The sequence below is a fragment of the Trichosurus vulpecula genome, chromosome 5, assembly GCF_011100635.1.
Source record: "Trichosurus vulpecula isolate mTriVul1 chromosome 5, mTriVul1.pri, whole genome shotgun sequence".
NCBI classification, from domain to species: domain Eukaryota; kingdom Metazoa; phylum Chordata; class Mammalia; order Diprotodontia; family Phalangeridae; genus Trichosurus; species Trichosurus vulpecula.
Window position 1 is genome coordinate 297,000,876 of NC_050577.1, and position 20,787 is coordinate 297,021,662.

Sequence of the window (20,787 nt, forward strand, 5' to 3'; positions counted from 1 at the left end):
TAAATTCAGAATAAAATGAAATAGAAAAGGAGTCGCGACTCTCTGGGACTCGGTTTCCTCATCTGAAAAGAGGCGGGGGATTGATTCAGACGATCTCCAAGGCTCCAGTCAGCTCTACATCTGAGATGCCATGGGCTTGGCCAAGCCTCTTCTCTCAATGTTCCCACAGATAGAAGTGGTGGGCTTGGTCTGGATCTTCAAGGCCCCTTTCGGCCGTGACTCCTGTAAGGAGTCCACGAAAGAGGCTGCACGCCCACTCCCGCCCCGTCACTTTAAGCTGCGTCTTGTATTCCCCTCTCTCAGCCCCAGCCTCTCACTGCGGCTCACTGAGATGCCCGCTCTTTCCCGGCTCCCTCGCGAGCCACGGCAAGAAACAGGCGGGGCTCCCGGGCCAGCTCCGCCCCGTCCCTCCTCCCAGGGGGAATGGGGCTGGACTAGAGGCCGCCAGGGGTGACATCAGCGCATGACTCTGTTTTTATGAATGAAAGGAATCCTGTGAGTGAGTAATTCCAGGAAACTCACATTACAACTCAGCAGATTGCTGCGTTCGCCGCTGTCCCGCGCGCCTCCCCGCCAGCAGCCAGCCTCCACTCTCGGATACCCGAGCCCGAGTCCGATCCCGGAGCACGGCCCCGGGAGGCGGCGGCTGGAGGCCGAGTGGGACCCGTCACGCCGGGACGGCGGAGGAAGAGAGAGAGACAGGGGAGAGGAGAGAAGGGAGAAGGGGAAGGAAGGAGAGACTCCCAGACCGAGTAGGAGAACCAGGGTGAGTACGCGCGGACGAGGCCGCTTCTCCGGGGGCCTCCAAGGTTGGGGTGCGTGGGTCGGCCTTTCCGCTGTCCTGCTGCTGCCTTCCACCCCACAGTGACCCCCTTCTGTCCCTTCCTGTCCGCTTTTTGCCCCCTCGCCGACCTTGGCTTCCTGGAAGCTTGGGAGGGGAACGCTGGACTAGGAGTGTGTGTGTGTGTGTGTGTGTGTGTGTGTGTGTGTGTGTGTGTGTGAGAGAGAGTGTGTGTGTGTGTGTGTGTGTGTGTGAGTGTGTGTGTATGCGTGTGAGTGTGTGTGTGTGTGTGTGTGTGTGTGCGTGTATGTGTGTGTGTCTACCTGTCTGTCTGTCCTACTGTCGCCCCGGGAGGTTGGGCATTGTTCGGAATTGTTCGGCTGTCTGTCCCCTCTCCGCAGAGAAGGGGATTCCCTGAGCTAGCTTTGGGAGGCACTTGCTGGGCGGGGTGGGAGGAAGAAGGGGTGGGTTTCTGAATCGCCCCCACTCCCCGGTTGGTATACAGAGGAGGGGGAAGGGTGTCTGTCTGTCTTCCCCACCCCGGGACGAAAGGTACTTCACTGAAGTTCGGAGAACTGAAAGTAAAGGTGTCTGTCCCACCCCACCTCCCTCTGTAGGGGGAGGGAAGGCGGAGTGTTTGTCTGTCTCCGCCCCCCCCCCCCCCCCCACCACCCGAGTCTGAGCCAGAGGGGACCTCGCTGAGGTTGGGGAACCTGGAAGGAAAATTTGTCTGTTCTAAAAGGCTGGCTAGCTGTGGGAGGGGAGGTGGGGCCCAACGTTCCTGACTGGGGGGCCAGGAGGGCAAACTTGGGAATGGGGGAAGAAGAAGCACGCCCCCTGCCCAGCCCCAAAGAGCCGTACTATCGGAGCCACTAGCGAGGCGGGTGGGAGGCCAGGGGAGCCACACCGGGCGCCCTTGGGGCGGGTGTGCGTGCGTGCGTGACCCAATGTGTACATTCCGTTTGTTGTTCGTGTGTGTGTGTGTGTGTGTGTGTGTGTGTGTGTGTACACTTGCGCACGCAAACACGGATTAGCTCAGCGGGGAGGGGGAGGGGGAGGGGGAGGAGGAGGAGGAGGAGGAGGAGGAGGAGGAGGAGGAGGAGGAGGAGGAGGAGGAGGAGGAGGAAGTGAATGGGCCGGCCCCAGGCGCCCGGGGGAGCGTCCTGTCCCGCCCGAGCTCAGGCTGCGGCCAGGGTCTCCTGGCTTCCCTCCTTCCCTTTCCCCTGCTCTTGACTTTGGTGTTTCCCTGCTCTCCTCCCCGCTGCAGGGTTCCTTTGGGATGTTTGTGCCCCCGGATGAAGCTTAGAGATCAGAGAGGCCAAGGGGCTTCCCCAAGGTCACACAGCTAATTAGGTAGAATAACCAGAATTCCCATTCAAACTCAAGACCAGTGTGCTCTTCGTGGACTGTCTAGAGCTGCAGGACTGGGGGTGGGGGTGGGGGGTGGCCAGGGCCCATTAAACTCATCCCTCTTTTAAGGCCACCTCAAAGCCTTGGGCAGAGGGTTTGGGTCAGTCCGGGCCCCTCCCACTTGGCTAGATGGATCAGGAAACACTTGTCTAAGACCCTGAGATGATACACCTCATGGGCTTGGCACCTAGCTCACCTGTCCTCGGAGATGATTTAGAGCTGGCAAGGGCCTCAGAGGTCATTTGATTCAACCTCCTCATTTTATGGATGGAGAAGTTGAGGCTCAGAAAGGGGGACCTGCCCAAGGTCACAAGCTGCAGAGCTGGTATTCCAACGTCCTCATTCCACAGAGAGGAAGTGGCTGACTCTCCAGGTCACAGCAACAAAAGCTGCAATGAAACCCAGGGTTTCTGGGGCCCAGGCTTTCTCCCCAGATGGCAGGTGTTAGCTGCTGCTGGGTGCTGGTAGGGACAAGGAAGGGGCCCCCGGGGGAGACAGAGGAAGAAGTCAGAAGCCTAGAGCTCAGAACTCGATGTTCAAATGTGGAGGCCCAGCTGGGCTGGTGGAGTCCCCACCCATTGACACTGAGATCCAGAGTATACAACACCTCAGTGTGTCCAATGCCGGGGAAGGGGGTGGGGAGTGGGAGGAGAAGCAGGCAGTGAAGGGGTTAATGTGTATGTGAGGAGGTGGGGGGAGAGGAGGGGAGGGAGCCTCAGAAGCTGCTGCCCCCCCCCCCCAGCGAAAAGTCAAAGGAACCAGGATGCACCTGTTTCTGCCCAGTGGTCTGAAGAGCCCCACGTTAGGACTGCTGGGTCATCAGCACCCCCCCCCCCACCCCTGGCATCTGTAGGTCCAAGTCTCCAGCTCCTCCCACTTCCTGTGCATTGTAGAACAATACTGTTCTCCTAAGCATATCTGCCTGCCCCCCCCCCCCACCTTACCACCAGCTGAACTGGGGAGGGGACAGGCAGGCCTAATCAGAGGATCCCTAAGCTTGGAGATCTTAGGCTTACTGGAAAGAAGCTGGGTACCTAGACTTTGCCACTGTAGCTGTAGAACCTCGGAGGTTAGCCCAACTATCTCATTTTACTGCAGACGCTAGGGCTGAGGGGCTAAATGCTCTCCACAGTAAGTGGTAGAGCCAGATTTTGAACTAGGGTCTGGTGGTGATTCCAAGATTGATGATCTTTGGGGAACACATGCTGTTTGAATAGCTAAAACATAATTGTGTGTGGGGAGGGGGGCAGAGATTCCATTTATTCTGTGTTTCTGGAGGCAGTGCTGGCTGGCTTTGGCACCAACATAAGGTGGAAGTTTCTAATGGTTGGAGCTGCCCGACCATGGACCAGGCCACTTCTGGCTTAGTGAAAGGTCTTCAAGTAGAAGCTGCAGGATCCCTTGCCCAGGTTGGTGTAGAGACGAGCCATGAGGCAGGGGCTTGGACTAGATGCCCTTTAACATGGTGTTGGGGTATGGTGAATACAGCCTTTCAGTGCTCTAGCCATTTCCCTAAGTCTATAAGTTGCAGAGAAGGCATCATGCTGCATTTTTTTTTTACCTGGGAGTTCCCTAAACCAATGAAATCACAGGTTATCTCTACCAGCACAGTTAGAGAAACTCATGAGAACATTTTGGAAAGAGACCACGTACTGTTAGCTGGACTTCGGCTCAGGCAAATCAATTCAATAAACAGTCCTGTAGATATGGTAGGTACTCAGCAAATGGCTCATGGGATCCCAGAATGATAGGACTTGGAGGGAGCTTAGAACAGGGAATGTCAGAGCTGGGAGGGAGCTTAGAACAGGGAATGTCAGAGCTGGTAGGGAGCTTAGAACAGGGAATGTCAGAGCTGGGAGGGGCCTTAGAACAGGGAATGTCAGAGCTTGGAGGGAGCTTAGAACAGAGAATGTCAGAGCTGGTAGGGAGCTTAGAACAGGGAATGTCAGAGCTGGTAGGGAGCTTAGAACAGGGAATGTCAGAGCTGGGAGGGGCCTTAGAACAGGGAATGTCAGAGCTTGGAGGGAACTTAGAACAGAGAATGTCAGAGCTGGTAGGGAGCTTAGAACAGGGAATGTCAGAGCTGGTAGGGAGCTTAGAACAGGGAATGTCAGAGCTTGGAGAAAGGTTAGAACAGGGAAGGTCAGAGCTGGGAGGGGCCTTAGAACAGGGAATGTCAGAGCTGGTAGGGAGCTTAGAACAGGGAATGTCAGAGCTTGGAGAAAGGTTAGAACAGGGAAGGTCAGAGCTGGGAGGGGCCTTAGAACAGGGAAGGTCAGGGCTGGTAGGGAGCTTAGAACAGGGAATGTCAGAACTTGGAGAAAGGTTAGAACAGGGAAGGTCAGAGCTGGGAGGGGCCTTAGAACAGGGAATGTCAGAGCTGGTAGGGAGCTTAGAACAGGGAATGTCAGAGCTTGGAGGGAGGTTAGAACAGGGAAGGTCAGAGCTGGGAGGGGCCTTAGAACAGGGAATGTCAGAGCTGGTAGGGAGCTTAGAACAGGGAATGTCAGAGCTTGGAGGGAGGTTAGAACAGGGAAAGTCAGAACTTGGAGAAAGGTTAGAACAGGGAAGGTCAGAGCTGGGAGGGGCCTTAGAACAGGGAAGGTCAGGGCTGGTAGGGAGCTTAGAACAGGGAATGTCAGAGCTTGGAGGGAGGTTAGAACAGGGAATGTCAGAGCTTGGAGAAAGGTTAGAACAGGGAATGTCAGAGCTGGGAGGGGCCTTAGAACAGGGAAGGTCAGAGCTGGGAGGGAGCTTAGAACAGGGAATGTCAGAGCTGGTAGGGAGCTTAGAACAGGGAATGTCAGAGCTTGGAGGGAGGTTAGAACAGGGAAAGTCAGAACTTGGAGAAAGGTTAGAACAGGGAAGGTCAGAGCTGGGAGGGGCCTTAGAACAGGGAAGGTCAGGGCTGGTAGGGAGCTTAGAACAGGGAATGTCAGAACTTGGAGAAAGGTTAGAACAGGGAAGGTCAGAGCTGGGAGGGGCCTTAGAACAGGGAATGTCAGAGCTGGTAGGGAGCTTAGAACAGGGAATGTCAGAGCTTGGAGAAAGGTTAGAACAGGGAAGGTCAGAGCTGGGAGGGGCCTTAGAACAGGGAAGGTCAGGGCTGGTAGGGAGCTTAGAACAGGGAATGTCAGAACTTGGAGAAAGGTTAGAACAGGGAAGGTCAGAGCTGGGAGGGGCCTTAGAACAGGGAATGTCAGAGCTGGTAGGGAGCTTAGAACAGGGAATGTCAGAGCTTGGAGGGAGGTTAGAACAGGGAAGGTCAGAGCTGGGAGGGGCCTTAGAACAGGGAATGTCAGAGCTGGTAGGGAGCTTAGAACAGGGAATGTCAGAGCTTGGAGGGAGCTTAGAACAGGGAATATCAGAGCTTGGAGGGAGGTTAGAACAGGGAATGTCAGAACTTGGAGAAAGGTTAGAACAGGGAAGGTCAGAGCTGGGAGGGGCCTTAGAACAGGGAAGGTCAGGGCTGGGAGGGAGCTTAGAACAGGGAATGTCAGAACTTGGAGAAAGGTTAGAACAGGGAAGGTCAGAGCTGGGAGGGGCCTTAGAACAGGGAAGGTCAGGGCTGGGAGGGAGCTTAGAACAGGGAATGTCAGAGCTTGGAGGGAGAACAGGGAATGTCAGAACTGGGAGGGAGCTTAGAATAGGGAATGTCAGGGCTGGGAGGGGACTTAGAACAGGGAATGTCAGGGCTGGGAGGGAGCTTAGAACAGGGAATGTCAGAGCTGGGAGGGAGCTTAGAACAGGGAATGTCAGGGCTGGGAGGGGACTTAGAACAGGGAATGTCAGGGCTGGGAGGGAGCTTAGAACAGGGAATGTCAGAGCTTGGAGAAAGGTTAGAACAGGGAATGTCAGAGCTGGGAGGTGCCTTAGAATAGGGAATGTCAGGGCTCTGAGGGGTCTTAGAACAGGGAATGTCAGAGTTGGAAGGTGTCTTAGAATAGGGAGGGGCAGGGCTGGGGAGCTGAGAGATCATGCAGTCTGACCCTCATGTTTCAGAGATTAGGAAAGTGAAACCAGAAAGAGCAGGTGCTTTGCCCTAGGGAGTCAGTGGGAGACCCCAGATTGGCAGCTTGGGCTTTGAACCCGAGCCCTGTGCCTTCTGCATTAAACCACAATCAGTTAATAATGCTCACAACATCCTAGTGGATCAGTGACCTCCAAGACTCAGGGGTTTCCTGCAGCGATGCAGAGAGCAGCCATCCATGGTTGCCCATTCTGGGCAGCGCTAGCCGTGTTCTCCCCTAAATTTATCATAGGGGGTCCTTAAGAATGCCCCCCCCGGGCCCAGATATCTGCTAAGGGTACAGGACTTTTCCAAGCCATTTCTTAACCCTGATCTCTTTTGGAATGTAGTGAAGAGAACGCTGGGCCAGGAGTCTGGAGACCCGGGTTCCATTCCTGGCTCTGAAATGATTCACCGTGGGACACAGACAGGTCTCTCTCTGGCTTTTGTTTTCTCCAACGTAAAAATGTGCGTGGCTGGCCAAGAACTCGTGGGACTGGCCACGATCTGCCAGTTCCCTTCTCGCCCTGACATTCTGTGACTGGGGGACACCCAGACTGGTCCCAAAGTGACCACAGCCTGAAGTTGGGAGGGTTGGTGGGAGGGGGGTGCATCTATTCCTCACAGGTCTTTAAACGAAGGTGAACAGAGCTAGGAGAAATGAGGGGACGTCATGAGGAAGCAGAACCGGGCTCCATGGAAGGGGAAACTCCCCCGCAATCAGAAATGGAATGGGGGGCCCATAGGTGCCAGGTGCTCCATTCAAGGCTCATAGCCCGCCTTCCATAGGAAGCTTTTTATGGTCTCAGCCTCCTCCCTCCCCCTCCCCTACCTCTGCTCTCGATCGCTTTAGAGTAGGGAGGAACCCGAAGGCCATCTGATACACCCCATCATTTTACAAATGAGAAGACTGAGGCCAGGAGGAAAGAGAGTCCGGATCCCAGGATCACACATGTAAAGCTAGAAGGACTTTAGAAGCCCCCCAATCTCTAATTTTGTAGATGGGACTAGAGGGGTCAAGGGTCACAGAGCAAGAGCTAGAAGGGACTAAGCCCCTCATTTTACAGATGAGGAAACTGAGGCCCAGAAGTTGAAATGACTTGCAGTGGCTCTCTATCACCTGACCTCAAATACAAAGTCGTCTGTAACCTAGTGCCCCTCCCCCACCTTCACAGCCTTCTTACTCCCCAACACAGACTCTTCAGTCAAGCGACCCTGGCCTCCTGGCTCCTCCTCTTCTCTTGGCTGGGCCTTTTCTCTGGCTGTCCCTCCCTGGCTTCCTTTAAGGCCCAACTAAAATCCCACCTTCTACCTTCCCCAACCCCTCTTCATTCTAGTGTCTTCTCTCGGTTAATTCTTTCCTGTTTATCTGGTATCTAGCCTGTTGGTTGTGCTCTGTTAGATTTTGAACTCCTTGAGGGCAGGGCATGTGTTTTGCCTCTTTCTGTATCCCCAGTGCTTAGCACAGCGCTTGGCAAGTAGGAGGTGTTTTAAAAATGCCTGCTGGATTGGATTAGATAGGGCTAGAGCTGGATTCAGAGGGCCCTGCTTCAGGACTCTCAAGGTAGCATCCCCCAGACCAGAGAATGCCAGAGTGGAGAGTGAAGGGCTTGTGGTCTCTAGTCAAAAGGCCAAGGGGAATAGCACCTTTCCAGGTTAAAGGGGGAAAAATGGAAAGTGGACAGGCAGCCCTAGGGGGCCACTTTGACTACTGCCTAGATAAACAGAGCCCTGGGCCCCAGTGAGGAACCAAGGGTGCCCCACCTCCCCACACTGGCCCCCTTTAGGAACAGAACTTCCTCGGCGGGGCTGAGATCACATCTGCCTCTGTGACTGATGCCCACAGTCTCTTCTCCATTGGCATGCTGGGATCTGTTGTCCTATGCCTCAGAATCACAGAAACTGGAAAGCCGGGCAGGACCTCAGGGGTCACCAAGTCTGGCCCCCTCATTTTTCAGCGGGGTGCGGGGGGAACTAAATTGCCTCAGGTCCCAAGTGGCAGAACTGAGATTTGAACCTGTGTCCTCAGACTCCAAATCTGCCACTCTCTCCACCCCACTTCCTAGCTCTGGGAGTCTGGCTGATCGTTTTGGCTCCAGAGGTAGAGGAAAACAAATTTTTTCTCTCTGTGCTCACAGGATGGGTGAAACCGACTGAGAGTCAGAGACAGAGCAGCCTGCCAACATGGGGTGGGGCAGTCTGCGGCAGGATTCCTACAGGGGACCCAAGAGGGATTTTTATAGTATCAGTGATGGCAGACACACTCATAGGCCATGTGCTGAACAGGCCCTGACCTTGTCAATTTTATATCTCCAGAAAGAATGTCAGGGCCTGTCCCCCTCCCCCCAAATCGCTTAGGTCAGCTGTGCTGGCTTTGTAAGTGACCAGGAGCACAGAGGAAGCCACTGGTCGTGTCCTGGCCTGGGAGGCAGGAAGTAGCCCTGGCCTATGGACTCCATGTGACCTTGGACAGGTCCCTGTCTGGAGGGGATGAACTCAAGGATCTCTTAGGTCCCTTAGAGTCCTAAGGATATTGTGATCCTAGAAGCATCTTTCTGTTTACAAAGTGTTTGACAGCAAAATTTTTAAGCCTTCCTCTCCTCCCCCATTTTCATTTTAAGTGTTCAGAATACGCAAACTTCTTTCAGCAGCAGACTAAGTAAATCAACAGAAAAATAAAACAACATAAAATTCCATTTAATTTAAAGAAGCGGCTGTCCAACAGACATCTAAAACTCAATATGTCCAAAACAGAACTCATTATCTCCCCCCCAACCCTCCCCATCTCCTATTTTCCCTATCACTGTAAAGAGTATTGCTATCCTCCCAGTCCCCAAGGCTTCCAACCCCAGAACCATCCTGTTCTCCTTAGCTCTCTCCTCCATAGTCAAGCTGTTGTTGCCAAGGCCTGTTGATTTCACCTTTGCAGTGTCTCTTGTTGATTTCACCTTTGCAGTGTCTCTTGTTGATTTCACCTTTGCAGTGTCTCTTGTTGATTTCACAGTTGCAGCACCTCTTGCATAAGCCCCCTTTCTCTTCTGACACTGTCCCAACCTAGGTGCTCACCTTATGCCTGACTGTTGCAGTAACCTGCTGGTGGGTCTGCCTACCTCAAGTCTCTACCCCCTCCAGTCTATCCTCCATTCAGCCACCAAAGAGATTTTCCTAAAGCCCTTATCACATTATTCTGCACCCTCCTTCCCACGTGCTCTCAATGAGCCATAAGGGCTCGCTCTTATATCCGGAATCAAATACAAGTGAATACTAAATAAATACAAGGTAATTGGAGAGGGAGTGAATCACTAACAATTATGGTGATCAGGAAAGGATTCTTGTCACTTGAGGTGAGCCTGGGAGGGGGCTAGGATTTACAAAAAGCAGAGGTAAGGAGGAAAAGCATTCCAGGCTGGGGAGGTGGGAAGGGGCAGTCTATGCAAAAGCCCAGAGAGGAGATGGAATGTCATGAATGGAGGTAGACAAGCAGGCCAATTTGGCTGGAATGGAGAGTCTATGAAGGGGAGTTGGCAGCAGTAGACCTGGAATGACAAATAGGCTGGAGCCAGACTGTGAAAGGCTTTAAATGCTAACCCAAGGAGTTTGTATTTCTAAAGAATATCATGACTTCAGTGACTCCAATAGGGGTCCACAAAGTCATTTATTAATTCAACAAGCATTTGTTAGGGCCTACCATGATGACTGCTCTCTTCTCTCTGCTTTAAGCAAATTTGAATGCAAGGCAGGGGTTGTAGATAAGGGAAGGAGTTGGTGAATTTCCCTGTAGCGTTCCATCAAATTGCCCAAATGAAATAAATTACTCAACTAACAATCATTTATTAAATACTTATGTTATATGTGCTAAGAAGATTGAATTCTGCCTTGTACACATATTAGCTGTATGATCCTGGGTAAATAATCTCAGTGCTCTTTGCCTCATCTGTAAATTGGGAAGGATAGCAATGCCAGCCTCCCAGGTTTGCTGAGGGCATCAAATGTGATAAGATATGCCAAGGATTATCCATGTACATGTTAGCTATTATCCCGCCTGACTTGGAGCTTAAAGGAGTTTGAACCCAGATCTTCCTGACCCTAAGTCTGGCCTCCATATTGCCTCTGTCTTAATGGTCTGACTGTGCTGGTTTCAGCCTCAGTGATCCCGTGATTTCCCCAGAGTGCAGCTCTTTGGGTATCTTCCTGGATTGCTCTGGCCCTGCTCAGCAGACAGAGGTGTGATCTAATTCATTTGTTCATTCCACAAACATTTTTGGATCGACAAAGATGTGTGAGGAGGAGGAAGAGGAGAGTAAGCAGGAGCCAGAGAAGGAGGCTAGGACTCCCTCATTGTTGAGGCTTTCCTACAGGACGTGTCTGACTCAGCTGAGCCTGAGCATTCCTGGGCAAGGAGCCTAGCCTCAGCCAGGACCTGGGATGTGGCTGAGAAAGCCACTGCCAGGGTGAGGGAGAAGAGATGGGAAAGGAGCCAGAGAAAGGCAGAACCGGGTTGAGTGGCTGTGTGGCATCGGGCTTGGAGTCAGAGGACCTGGGTTTGAATCGATACTTAACACCTGTGTGATCTTGGGCACTTTTTCTTTGGGCCTGGTCTATAAAGTGGAGGCTAGGGAAGTTTGGATTAGATGACTTCTTGTCTTTCTCCTCAAAGCTGAATATCTAAAGCTGCCCCCTCTCCTTCACACACACTTCTCCGGAAAAAGGCTGGTGGACTGGGAACCACATCTCAATGACTCCTGGTCAAATGACTCCTACCAAAGTTTCCCAAATGAGAGATCTCAGGCCAAGCACTTTCCCTGTCTTGACTTCAGTCTCCTCACCTGTTAAGTGAGGCAGGCCAACAAGATGACTTTCAGGGCAGTTATTCCAAGTGGAATGGTCCTCTGAAAGTGTCACCATGCTTTCCCCAAAGTTGATGATGGACCCACCTCTTCAAGGTCTTCCCTTCAAAGTCTGGCTTCTCTCAATTCCACAAATGCTTATTACTTCTTTCAGGGTCCACAGACTAGCACTGTGCTAGGCCCCTGGGAGACAGAAAGTTAAAGCAGGCTGTTTAAGAAATAACTACAGCACAGGCTAGAATTGTGTGCCTGGATGCTCCGAGGAAACTTTAGGAGGCAATAGGAAATTGAAGCCTCCCAAGCAGGACAGTTTATCACGTTTTGTGTTTGGTTTTTGTTTTTGTGCCCCCAGACCTAGCACACAGTAGACATTTAATAAATGCTTATTGGTTGATTCAAGGAGGGAAGGATCCCCTTTAGCTTCAGGGATCAAGGAAGACTTCATGGGGGAGGAGGCCCCTGAAATGAGCCTTGAATGAAAAATAGGGGAGGAGGAAGTGAGTTCACTCCAGGCACAGGGGCCCCAGGGGACAAATGCATTGTGGAAGGAAAAAGCAAGATGAGATTAGGGAATGTCTGGCTGACTGGCTTGGTTGGAGCATATAGTTCATGGAGGGGGACAGGTGGCTGGAATGGTTGGTTGGGCCAGATGGAAGAGCATTTGGAATCCTGGGCTAAGAAATTTCTGTGTTACCCTTTGGGCAATCGGGGGCCACTCAGGGGTCTTGAGCAGAGGGGGGATGTGGTGAGACATGGGCTCTCCTATACCATCCTGAAGGTCAGCTTGGAGGGGAGAGGTTATTATAGTTGTCCAGGCCAGAGGTGAGGAGGGCCTACGTAGGGAGGGTGGCTTTGACAGGAAAGGATGGGAAGGCTACGGCCCCCAGCCCTGACCTTTGCTTGCTCTCATAGGAAGGCTGCCCCTCTTCACCTTTCCATAGCCAACCCAGCCCCTAAGACCCAAGTTAAACCCCAGGCTGTATGTAGCTAGAAGAGACCGAAGAGACCATCTAGTCCAAATGTCTCATTTTACAGTTGAAGAGACTGAGGCTCAGGGCAGCAAAGCCACTTGGCCAAGGTCACACAGGTAGTAAATAGAAGGGTCAGGGTTTGAACCCGGGTCCCTAGACTCTACATGCAAAGCAGTCAGGCTGCTGCTTGCATCCTGCGGGAAGGTTTTCTTAAATCTCTCCCTATCCTTGGTGATCTTCCCCTGGCTTCCCATTGTATTTACTGTCTGAACCACTCAACAGGCCCTTAGCATAGGATGCCTGGGACTATCACTCACTATGTTATGGTTCAGTCACCCATAGGTCCCAGCCAGCTCTCGGTCCCAGGAGCCTGTGGGCGGGGAGCAGGGCCGTTGACCTGGCTGTGCTGAATCATTGTGAGACAGCATCTGGTCTACACGGGACTCTAGCTCCCAGTCTTGCCTCCTCCCCCAGAGGGCCCTCCCTCTAGATCCCTGTTCATTCATGCCTCCCTTCATGGCTCTTGGCCCAGGCAGGACAGGGTGTGGAGGTGGTGGTTTTTCTTACACATTTCCCCCTTGCCCTATTTGTCATCATCTCCCACCCCCTTTATTCTTCTAGGGAACTGAGAAGCTAACAAGGCCAAGTCTCCATAGGTGACCGTGTGTTGTGAGTCACAAGGATATGCGTGGGGCCCTCTGAGCAGGGCACCAGCCTAGGGGTCAGCATCCTGGGGCTGTAATCCTGGCTCTGCCTTTTGAACCCCTCAGCCCCAAGGGAGTGTCAGCTGGTCTTGCATTTCTGCCCCCCACCTCACCTCCATGACTTAGGTGGTGCACATACAATGGTCTCCATCCACAAGTGTGGATGAGTTGGTGACCTCAGGGAGGTCTTCAACACTGGACTTCAAGGTGGAGCTTTGAAATCTTTGATTAAAAATTTATTAAGATCTTTTGTTTTCTCTTCCAAATATATCCATGTCACCTCCTTTCCTCAGAGTCGACAAAACGACAAAACTGTGACCTGATTTGTAGCATTTGCCAGTTTCCAAAGTGTAAATGCTCACGCTGAAAGCTAGACAACGATGGCTTCCAGCCTGGCCCTGATAGGTGCGATATTCTGTACTTCCTGTTGATGGTGGGATTCTGGTTGGGACTCGAAGGCAGCCAGGGAAGGCAGGAGGTGGAGATGAGGAAGGGGGGCCTTCCAGGCATGGGGGGCAGCTGGAGAAAATGTTCGGAGCCTAGAGATGGAGGGTCTTGATTGAAGAGTACAAGGTGGGGAGTACGGGGTAAGAAACCTGGGAAGGTAGGAGGGGGCTGGATTATGAAGGGCTTTGAATGTCAAGCAGAGGATTTTGTGTTTCATCCTGGAGATTCTCAAGTAGAGGGGTGACACGGGTCAGACCTGAGCTTTTGGGAGGTCACTTTGCCAGCCCAGTGGGGGATGGACTGTGGCAGGGCTGGGCTATCTCAATAGGCCAGAGGGAGGGGACAGTTCCTGGCTCCGGGACTCCCCTCAATCAGGGCAGATCTGTTCCTACTTTTAAATGTAGTCTTAGGATGGTGCCAGGAGCAGAGAAGTCACACACAGTCAGTGCCAGAAAAAGCACTTGAACCCAGGTCTTTGAGGCCAGTTTTCTGCCTGCTGTGTTTTGGTGTCTCTTCAGTAGGATAACATATTTACCAAGTTGTCCCCATACCCCCTTTGACAGATCCCAGAAGTGCTGGGCCCCAGAATCCTCTCCAATTCTAATCTGGAGCTGGGACCATTAACTAATCATATGGGCCTGCCTGGGGACAGACCTCCTCCCTCAGCTGCCTCAGTTTCCCCAAACCCATCTCCTTTCTCTTCCTCTCTGGCCCAGGCTGCCCCACCCCTTCCTCTCAACCAGGAATGCCAGGGGCAGTGGAAGGATGTGCTCATCAGAAGGCTGATGCCAAGGCCCACTCCTGCCTCTATGGGCTCTGATGGACTCCCAGGACATGACAGAGATGGGAGGAGAAGCTGTGCTTTCCTGGGGGACTTCCTAGATCACCAACTTCCTCCTCAGACTTCCTCTGAGCCTTGTTCCACTCCCACTAGGAATGGCCTTGGTTCCCTCTGGGCTCCATCCCCTCCCACCCCTTACTCTATTCTGGAGGAGCGTCTGAGAACCCGGGGGAATCTCCCCACTTCTGCCTAAGTCACCCTGATGGGGAAGAAGACTCCATGACCCTGGAGATAGGGAGCAGGCTGAGGGGCATGATATGAGATGAAAAAGGATACCCTAGGGTGGAGGGTTGGCAGAAGTGGCAGAGCTTAAGGAGCTGGTGGAGTAGGAGGAGCGGAGAGTTGAAAGCAGTAGTGGCCTGGGCCCCTGCTTGTAACTCTACGCTAGGCAGCTAGTGGAAGGAGGCTCTGCCTGTCAGAAGGAACAAGGTAACAAACCTGAGGGCCAGGCCTCTTGCCTTTGTGCCCTGGTGTCTATAGAGAAGGGCTGGCCCTGGTTAGAGCAAACCTGACACCTTTCTTACTCCCTCCCCCAACCCTATGACTATTATATTTACTGTGTGGACACTGTGTGTTTTAGCTGTGTGGCTGGGGACTCACAGGTCCCTCCCAGCTGCAAATCTATGATCCTATCATTTATGTCAGGCCCCATTTAAATGAAAAGCTGGGACTGTTTGTTCTGTTTGTTCTCCAGGGGGCCAGTTCTGTGCCTGGCATACAGTAAGCACTTAATAAATGCTTTGTTCATTGACTGACACTGGGTAGGCACTTAAGTGCTTGCTGGACTGAATAAAGTGCAGTGGTGTGGTACCAGGAGAATGCTGGTTCTGGAGTCATCAGACCTGGGTTCAAGGCCCACCTCTGACGGTTTACTATGCGACCCTAGAGAAGCCACTTTTCTTCTTGAGGCCTGAGTTTCCTCACTGGTAAAATCTGGGGTGTAGATCAGCTGGTCTCTGAAGTGCCTTCCAGCCTATGAACTCCCTATGAGAAGCCAGGCTCATATAACCAATGAGAAGTGCTCCGTGTACTCACGTACCTTGCTCTGGCCTCAGTTTTTTCATCTGTAAAATGAAGAGGAAGAATCAGCTGTGTATGACCTCTGAGGACCCGACTCATTCTAGATTGTGAAGACACGACCAGGGCCTGCCCCACACATGCTCAAGTATGATCCCTGTTAGAAAAAGGGCTTCACGGTACGGGGTGGCACAGAAGAGAACTGGTCTGGGAGCCAGGAGTCTTGGGTTCACTATGGTATGTGGCCCGGAACAAGCCAGTTCCCACTCTCTGGGCTCCATCTATCAAATAAGGGAGTTGGACGGCGTGGTGTGTGACAAAGAATGCTACATTTTTCTTCGTAACCTTGAGAAGCCTGATGGAGATATCTGCCCAGGTGGGCCTGTTCTACTGGCTCTCCTGCCCCCCCCCCCCAAACTGGCCAAAAGTGCTACCAGGGGCTGCTTCTGGCCCAGGCTCTGGCCACTTTCCTCCAGAAAAGATACCTTCTCCCTGTATCGTGCCCATTTCCCCAGCTGTGCTCGGGATGAGACATCCCTTCTCCTCCAAAGTGGCATCCCTCGGGGAGGCGCCAGTCCTGGACAGCCCTAAGTACAAGCACTCCAGAGGAGAAAGGGACCCCCTTGGAATTCTCTTTTCACTAGATGGGGGAAGAACGAGTCAGCTGCTGGGAGGGATGGGCGAGGCTGAGTATCTGTGGGGAGGCCACTGGTTGGTCATAGGAGGCTAAGAATAATGCACGGGCATTAATAATAACGTGTACAGTGCCTGGCACATAGCAAGCCCTTAGGAAATACTTGTCAGCTGACATAATAATAATGACAACACTTATGGTTGGCATTCCCATGACACTTTAAGGTTTGCAAAGCACTTCACAGATATCGTCTCATTTGAACCTCACAACAGTCTATCGAGGTTGGTGTCATTACCGTCTCCATCTAACAGATGGCGAAGCTGAGGCTTCTTCCACTATACCACGCTGGTGGGCTGTTGGGTGATCAATGACAAGGCAGGTGGGGGAGGCTCAGCAGGGGGGGCCGGGCACTGGGAAAACAGGAATCCCTCAGCCTTGCCTTCCACTGGATGGCTCAGCCCTCCCCTCCCTGCAAAGGGAAGAGGCTTGTGAAGGGTGGGAGGCAGGAGGAAAACCCCTCCCACCTCGAGGCAGAGGCTGCGGCCACAGAGAGTGCCTTACTGACCTCACAGCCTCTCTGCTGGGCACGGGGGGGCCCGTCACAGGCAAAGGCCTGGCTCTGGAGTGTCGGTCAGCCTGGTTTGGGGAGCCAGCCCTGCCATTTACAAGGCATGTGACTCCCCTTTGGCTGGGCTGTAGCTTCTTCCTCCATGGTGTTGTTGTTCAGGCGTTTCAGTTGTGTCCAACTCTTTGTGACCCCATTTGGGGTTTTCTTGGCAAAAATGGGGCTTGCCATTTCCTTCAGTTCATTATATAGATGAAGAAACTGAAGTAAACAGGGTTAAGTGACTCATCCAGGGTCCCACAGCTAAGTAAATGTCTGAGGCCAGATTTGAACTCAGGAAGATGAGTCTTCTTGACTCCAGGCCCAGCGCTCTGTCTGTTGAACCACATAGTTAACTAACCCAACAGAACGATGGCTAGGATCAAATGAGATATGGCACATAACTCACCCAAAGAGTATAGGTGTGTACGCATGAGGATGGTGTGGTATAGTAGGTAAGAGACTTGGCCTTAGAGTCAGGAAGACCTGGGTTCAAGTCCCACACCTGACATATGCTGGCTGTGTGACTTTGGACAAGTCACAGCCTCTCAGGACTCTGAGAGGCTCTAAGTTGCTGATCACCTGCGTTGGTGTGGGGAATTTCCTCCTGGGAGTTCTCTAGACTAATAAAACCAGCCCTTGATCACTTAGGCTTATCATTATCCTGTCCCACATCTGGCTGGCTTCATCTACCCACACCAATGCTCCTGGGCCAGTTCTAAACCTCATTCACCCGCCCAGGTGGCATGGGGTCGGTCACTGACTGGGCCCTTACAGGTCCTATAGCCCTCATTGACCAGACCCAAGGCCACACAACCAGTAAGCACAGCCAGGTCTTCCCAACATCAAATGCAGGGCTCTCTGCACTGTGCCCCATTACTGAATCTGCTTAGCCATGTCCATTTACGAGGTCTTGTAATTAGGTCTCCATATAGCAGTCTGCCTTGGCGTCATTGCTTTGCTAGACCGTGACCTTTCTGAGGACAGGAACCCCAGCTCTATCTTTCTTTTTTTGAGACTTGGGTCTCCCTGCCTCCATTCTAGGGCTCATCCCATTGGTGCCCCTAGATTTAGGGCAGACACCTAAATGGCCCAGAACTCCTGAGCTCAAGTGATCCAGGAGCTTCAACCTCCCTAGCAACAAGGAATCCAGCATTGTGCAGCCACTACCAGCCTCCGCTGTTGAGGCTAGAGCTCTGCCCACAAAGTAGGCACTTCACCAATGCTGATGAATGAATGAGTCCAAGAGGAGGGATTTCAGAGGAGGCTGACGGAGGAGGAAGTGCGGGGTTGGTGGCCACCTGCTTTGTCCATGGACACAGCTAGCTCCGATCGTGGATGAACACCTGCTCAACCCCATCCCTCAGACGGAAAGTAAGAAATGGGGCTTGGGACCATAATGCTTCATCTCCTCTTTTCCTCCAGGTCTCCAGCCCTGAGGGCACCTGACCCCAAAATGTCTATGGACACCTTATCCAGCAAAGCATTAAAGGTGAGAGCCCAGCCTCCCCTCCCCTAACCCTTTCCCTTGATTCTTTCACTGCCTGCCTTGTCCCCTACTTCCTCCCTGCTCCTCACCCCAAGCTAGTCAAGGTCCCAAGTTCTAGAATTCTCCTAGCTCCCCAGACACAAGATTCCAAACTCTAGTGTTGTCCTGGCCCCAAGGCCTAGGTTCTAGAGTTCTCCTGACTTCCAGTCAAGTCCTCAGCAGCTGCAGATGATCGACTTTAGAGTTAAAATGGAACCTGGGGATTCTCTAGCCCAGGGGTGGTTAACCTATTGTGTACAGATTTCAGGGGAGAAATCATGTTTACCTGTGTGACCCTGGGCAAGTCACTTCATCTGTTTGCCTCTGTTTCCCTATGTGTAAAATGAGGGAGTTGGACCAGATGGCTTCTGGGGTCCCTTCTGGTTCTAGAGCTATTGTCCTTCTGTTTTTTTTTTTTTTTCATTTTCCCTCAAGACCAGTCCCCTTAGGTAAAGGGAATGTGGAAAATTTAAGACCTTTCCAGGTAGAGGTAGGGAGTGAGTGATACTGCTGGGAAGTGAAGATATACTCAACTCCTGCCAACAAAACTATGATGTGTATGGCACTGGCCTTAGGAGAAAAGAGCCAAGATGATTCCTCTATTCTCGCCTCATCCATGGCCCCTCCACCCCTCCATCCCCTTCCCTCCCCCTCCTAGTATCAGGAAATAGAAGGTGGTAATTGGAAGAGGGTTAGAAAGGAGGAGGCAGGAAGGGAAGCAGCAGAAGGAAAGAGGAGGGAGGAAGACAAGAAAAAGAATACAGGGAAAAGCAGCATGATTGAGGAGATTGGTATAAGGAAAGGAAAGATGAGGGAGGGACTGAGGAACGGGGAGAAGGGAGAGTAAGGATCACAGTTTGGTTCTGGAGCTGAAAAGGATCTTCTGAGATCATCATTTTACAGAAGAGAAAATTGAGGCCTCCAGAAGAAGGAAAATCAGAGGGAGAAGGGAAGTAGAGGGGGACTAATGAGGAAAAGAAAGAGAAGATAAATATTAGAAGAAGAGAAAAGAAAGAAGATAAAAGGGGATCGAGGAAGAAGAGAGGAAAGAGAGAAAAGCAGAGGGAAGAAGAGTGAAGAGAAAGGGGAAGACAACTGAGAAAGATGAAAGAGAAGGGGGAGGACAGAGGAAATAGGAAGGGGAGGGGAAAGAAAGGAAAGAGAGAGAGAAGAAGCAGTAACAGAGGAAGGATGATGAAACGAAGGCAAAGAGGAGAGGAATGGGACAACAAGAGAGAAAGGAGAGATAAGTTAGAGGAGGAGAGAAAAGCAGAGGGAAGGGGAGAAGAGGGAGAGGAAAGGACAAAGTGAGACCAAGGGAAGAAGAAGGAAGATGAATGGGAAGGAGCCAGTGAGAGTTGAAGAGGAAGCAAAGTAGAAGTAAATGAAAGGAGAGAGAAAGAGCAGGGGAAGAATAGGGAGAGAAGAGAGAAAGTGGGAAACGAGGAAGGGAAAGAGGTAAAAAGAAGAGAAGGGAAGAGAGAAGGGAAACTGAGAAGAGGGTGAGAGCAGAGGAGGGAAGAAGAAAGGGGGGATGAATGAGAAGAGAAGAGCAGGGGAGAGTGGGAAGAAGAGAGAAAGGAGTGAGGAAAGAAGAGAAAGGGAAGGATGAAGGAGACAACAGAGAGAGAGAAGAAATAATATTGAGAGAAAAATGGTGGGAGGAGAGGAGCCAGGTGAGAAGAGAAAGGGAAGGATAAAGTAGAGATGGTATGGGCGATGGTGTCCACGTTGGTGTCTGTGTCAATGTCTGTATCAATGTCAGTATCTGTGTCAATGTCATCGTCAGTGCCTGTGTCCATGTCAGAGTCAGTGTTTGTGTCAATGTCGATATCTGTGTCCATGTCAGTGTCTGTGACAATGTCAGCATCCGTGTCTGTGTGGATGTCGGGGTGTCGCTGCCCGGCTTCCCAGCCACGCCCGCCCCGACGCCCTGCCTGATCCCGCAGATCAAGCGCGAGCTGGGCGAGAACACGGGCCCGCACCTGTCGGATGAGGAGCTGATGGCGTTGTCGGTGCGGGAGCTAAACCACCACCTGCGGGGCCTGTCCAAGGAGGAGGTGGCGCGGCTGAAGCAGCGGCGCCGCACGCTCAAGAACCGCGGCTACGCCGCCAGCTGCCGCGTAAAGCGCGTGTGCCAGAAAGAGGAGCTGCAGAAGCAGAAGAGCGAGCTGGAGCGCGAGGTGGACAAGCTGGCCCGCGAGAACGCCGCCATGCGCCTCGAGCTCGACGCCCTGCGCTCCAAGTACGAGGCGCTGCAGGGCTTCGCGCGCTCGGTGGCCGCGCACGGCGGGCCCGCCGCCAAGGTGGCGCCCGCTAGCGTCATCACTATCGTCAAGTCCTCGGCCACGGCTTCCGCGGCTGCTGCGGCCAGCCCAGCCACCTGCTCCTCGTGACCGCGGGTCCCGCCCCCCGCTGCCCCTCCCTGCGCGGATGGGGGGTCCAGGCCCCGCCCACACCAAGGCCCCGCCCTCCCCTCCCAGCCCCGTTCCGCTGATAGGGTGACCTGGCCCTTGCCCCGCCCCCCGATCTCATCCCTGCGCAGATAGGGCGGTCCTTGTCTAGGCTCCACCCTCATATGGGCCCCGCCCCCACGACCGCATCCCTCCCTCATGGGATTTCAGCTTCTCCCCCAATGCCCCGCCTCCTCGTCCAAGCATTAACACCTCCCAGGCCACGCCCCCTCCCCTGGCCCCGCCTTCCAAATCTCCTACTTCAGTCGGCCTGGCCAACGCCCTTCCGTTCCTCGTGCTCCTGAGTGGCAGCTTGCAGCCCCGGGCCCAGCGCTCCTTCTTTCGTCTGGCCCCTCACGAGCCTGGGGGTGGGGAGTGGGTCTGGGGGTGGACATCAGCTTGGGAAAGGGGCGGCTGCTCGTTGCCCGGTTGGGGGAAGGGGTAGCTCAGAAGCAGAAACTGAGAAGAGCAAAGCTAGCCCCTCCTTCGCCCCACCCCCTCAAATTTTGTTGGTTAAATCAGTGAGCATTGATTAGGCGCC

The 20,787-nt window shown here is 52.9% G+C and overlaps 1 protein-coding gene across 1 annotated transcript; it reads left to right on the top strand.

Moving 5' to 3' along the window:
• Positions 1-538: 538 nt before the first annotated feature.
• On the top strand, positions 539-20,601 carry MAFF (MAF bZIP transcription factor F). Its single transcript, XM_036761204.1, has 3 exons — positions 539-766; positions 17,691-17,757; positions 19,743-20,601. Exons 2-3 carry the CDS (start codon positions 17,722-17,724, stop codon positions 20,187-20,189), a joined length of 483 nt encoding a protein of 160 aa, XP_036617099.1. The 5' UTR covers positions 539-766; positions 17,691-17,721; the 3' UTR covers positions 20,190-20,601.
• The last annotated feature ends 186 nt before the right edge of the window (positions 20,602-20,787 follow it).

Excerpts from the sequence above, each read along its gene's own strand:
- MAFF (XM_036761204.1), top strand. The coding sequence starts at position 17,722 with ATGTCTATGGACACCTTATCCAGCAAAGCATTAAAG. Across the intron at positions 17,758-19,742 it reads TATCCAGCAAAGCATTAAAG|ATCAAGCGCGAGCTGGGCGA; the intron begins GTGAGAGCCCAG and ends CTGATCCCGCAG.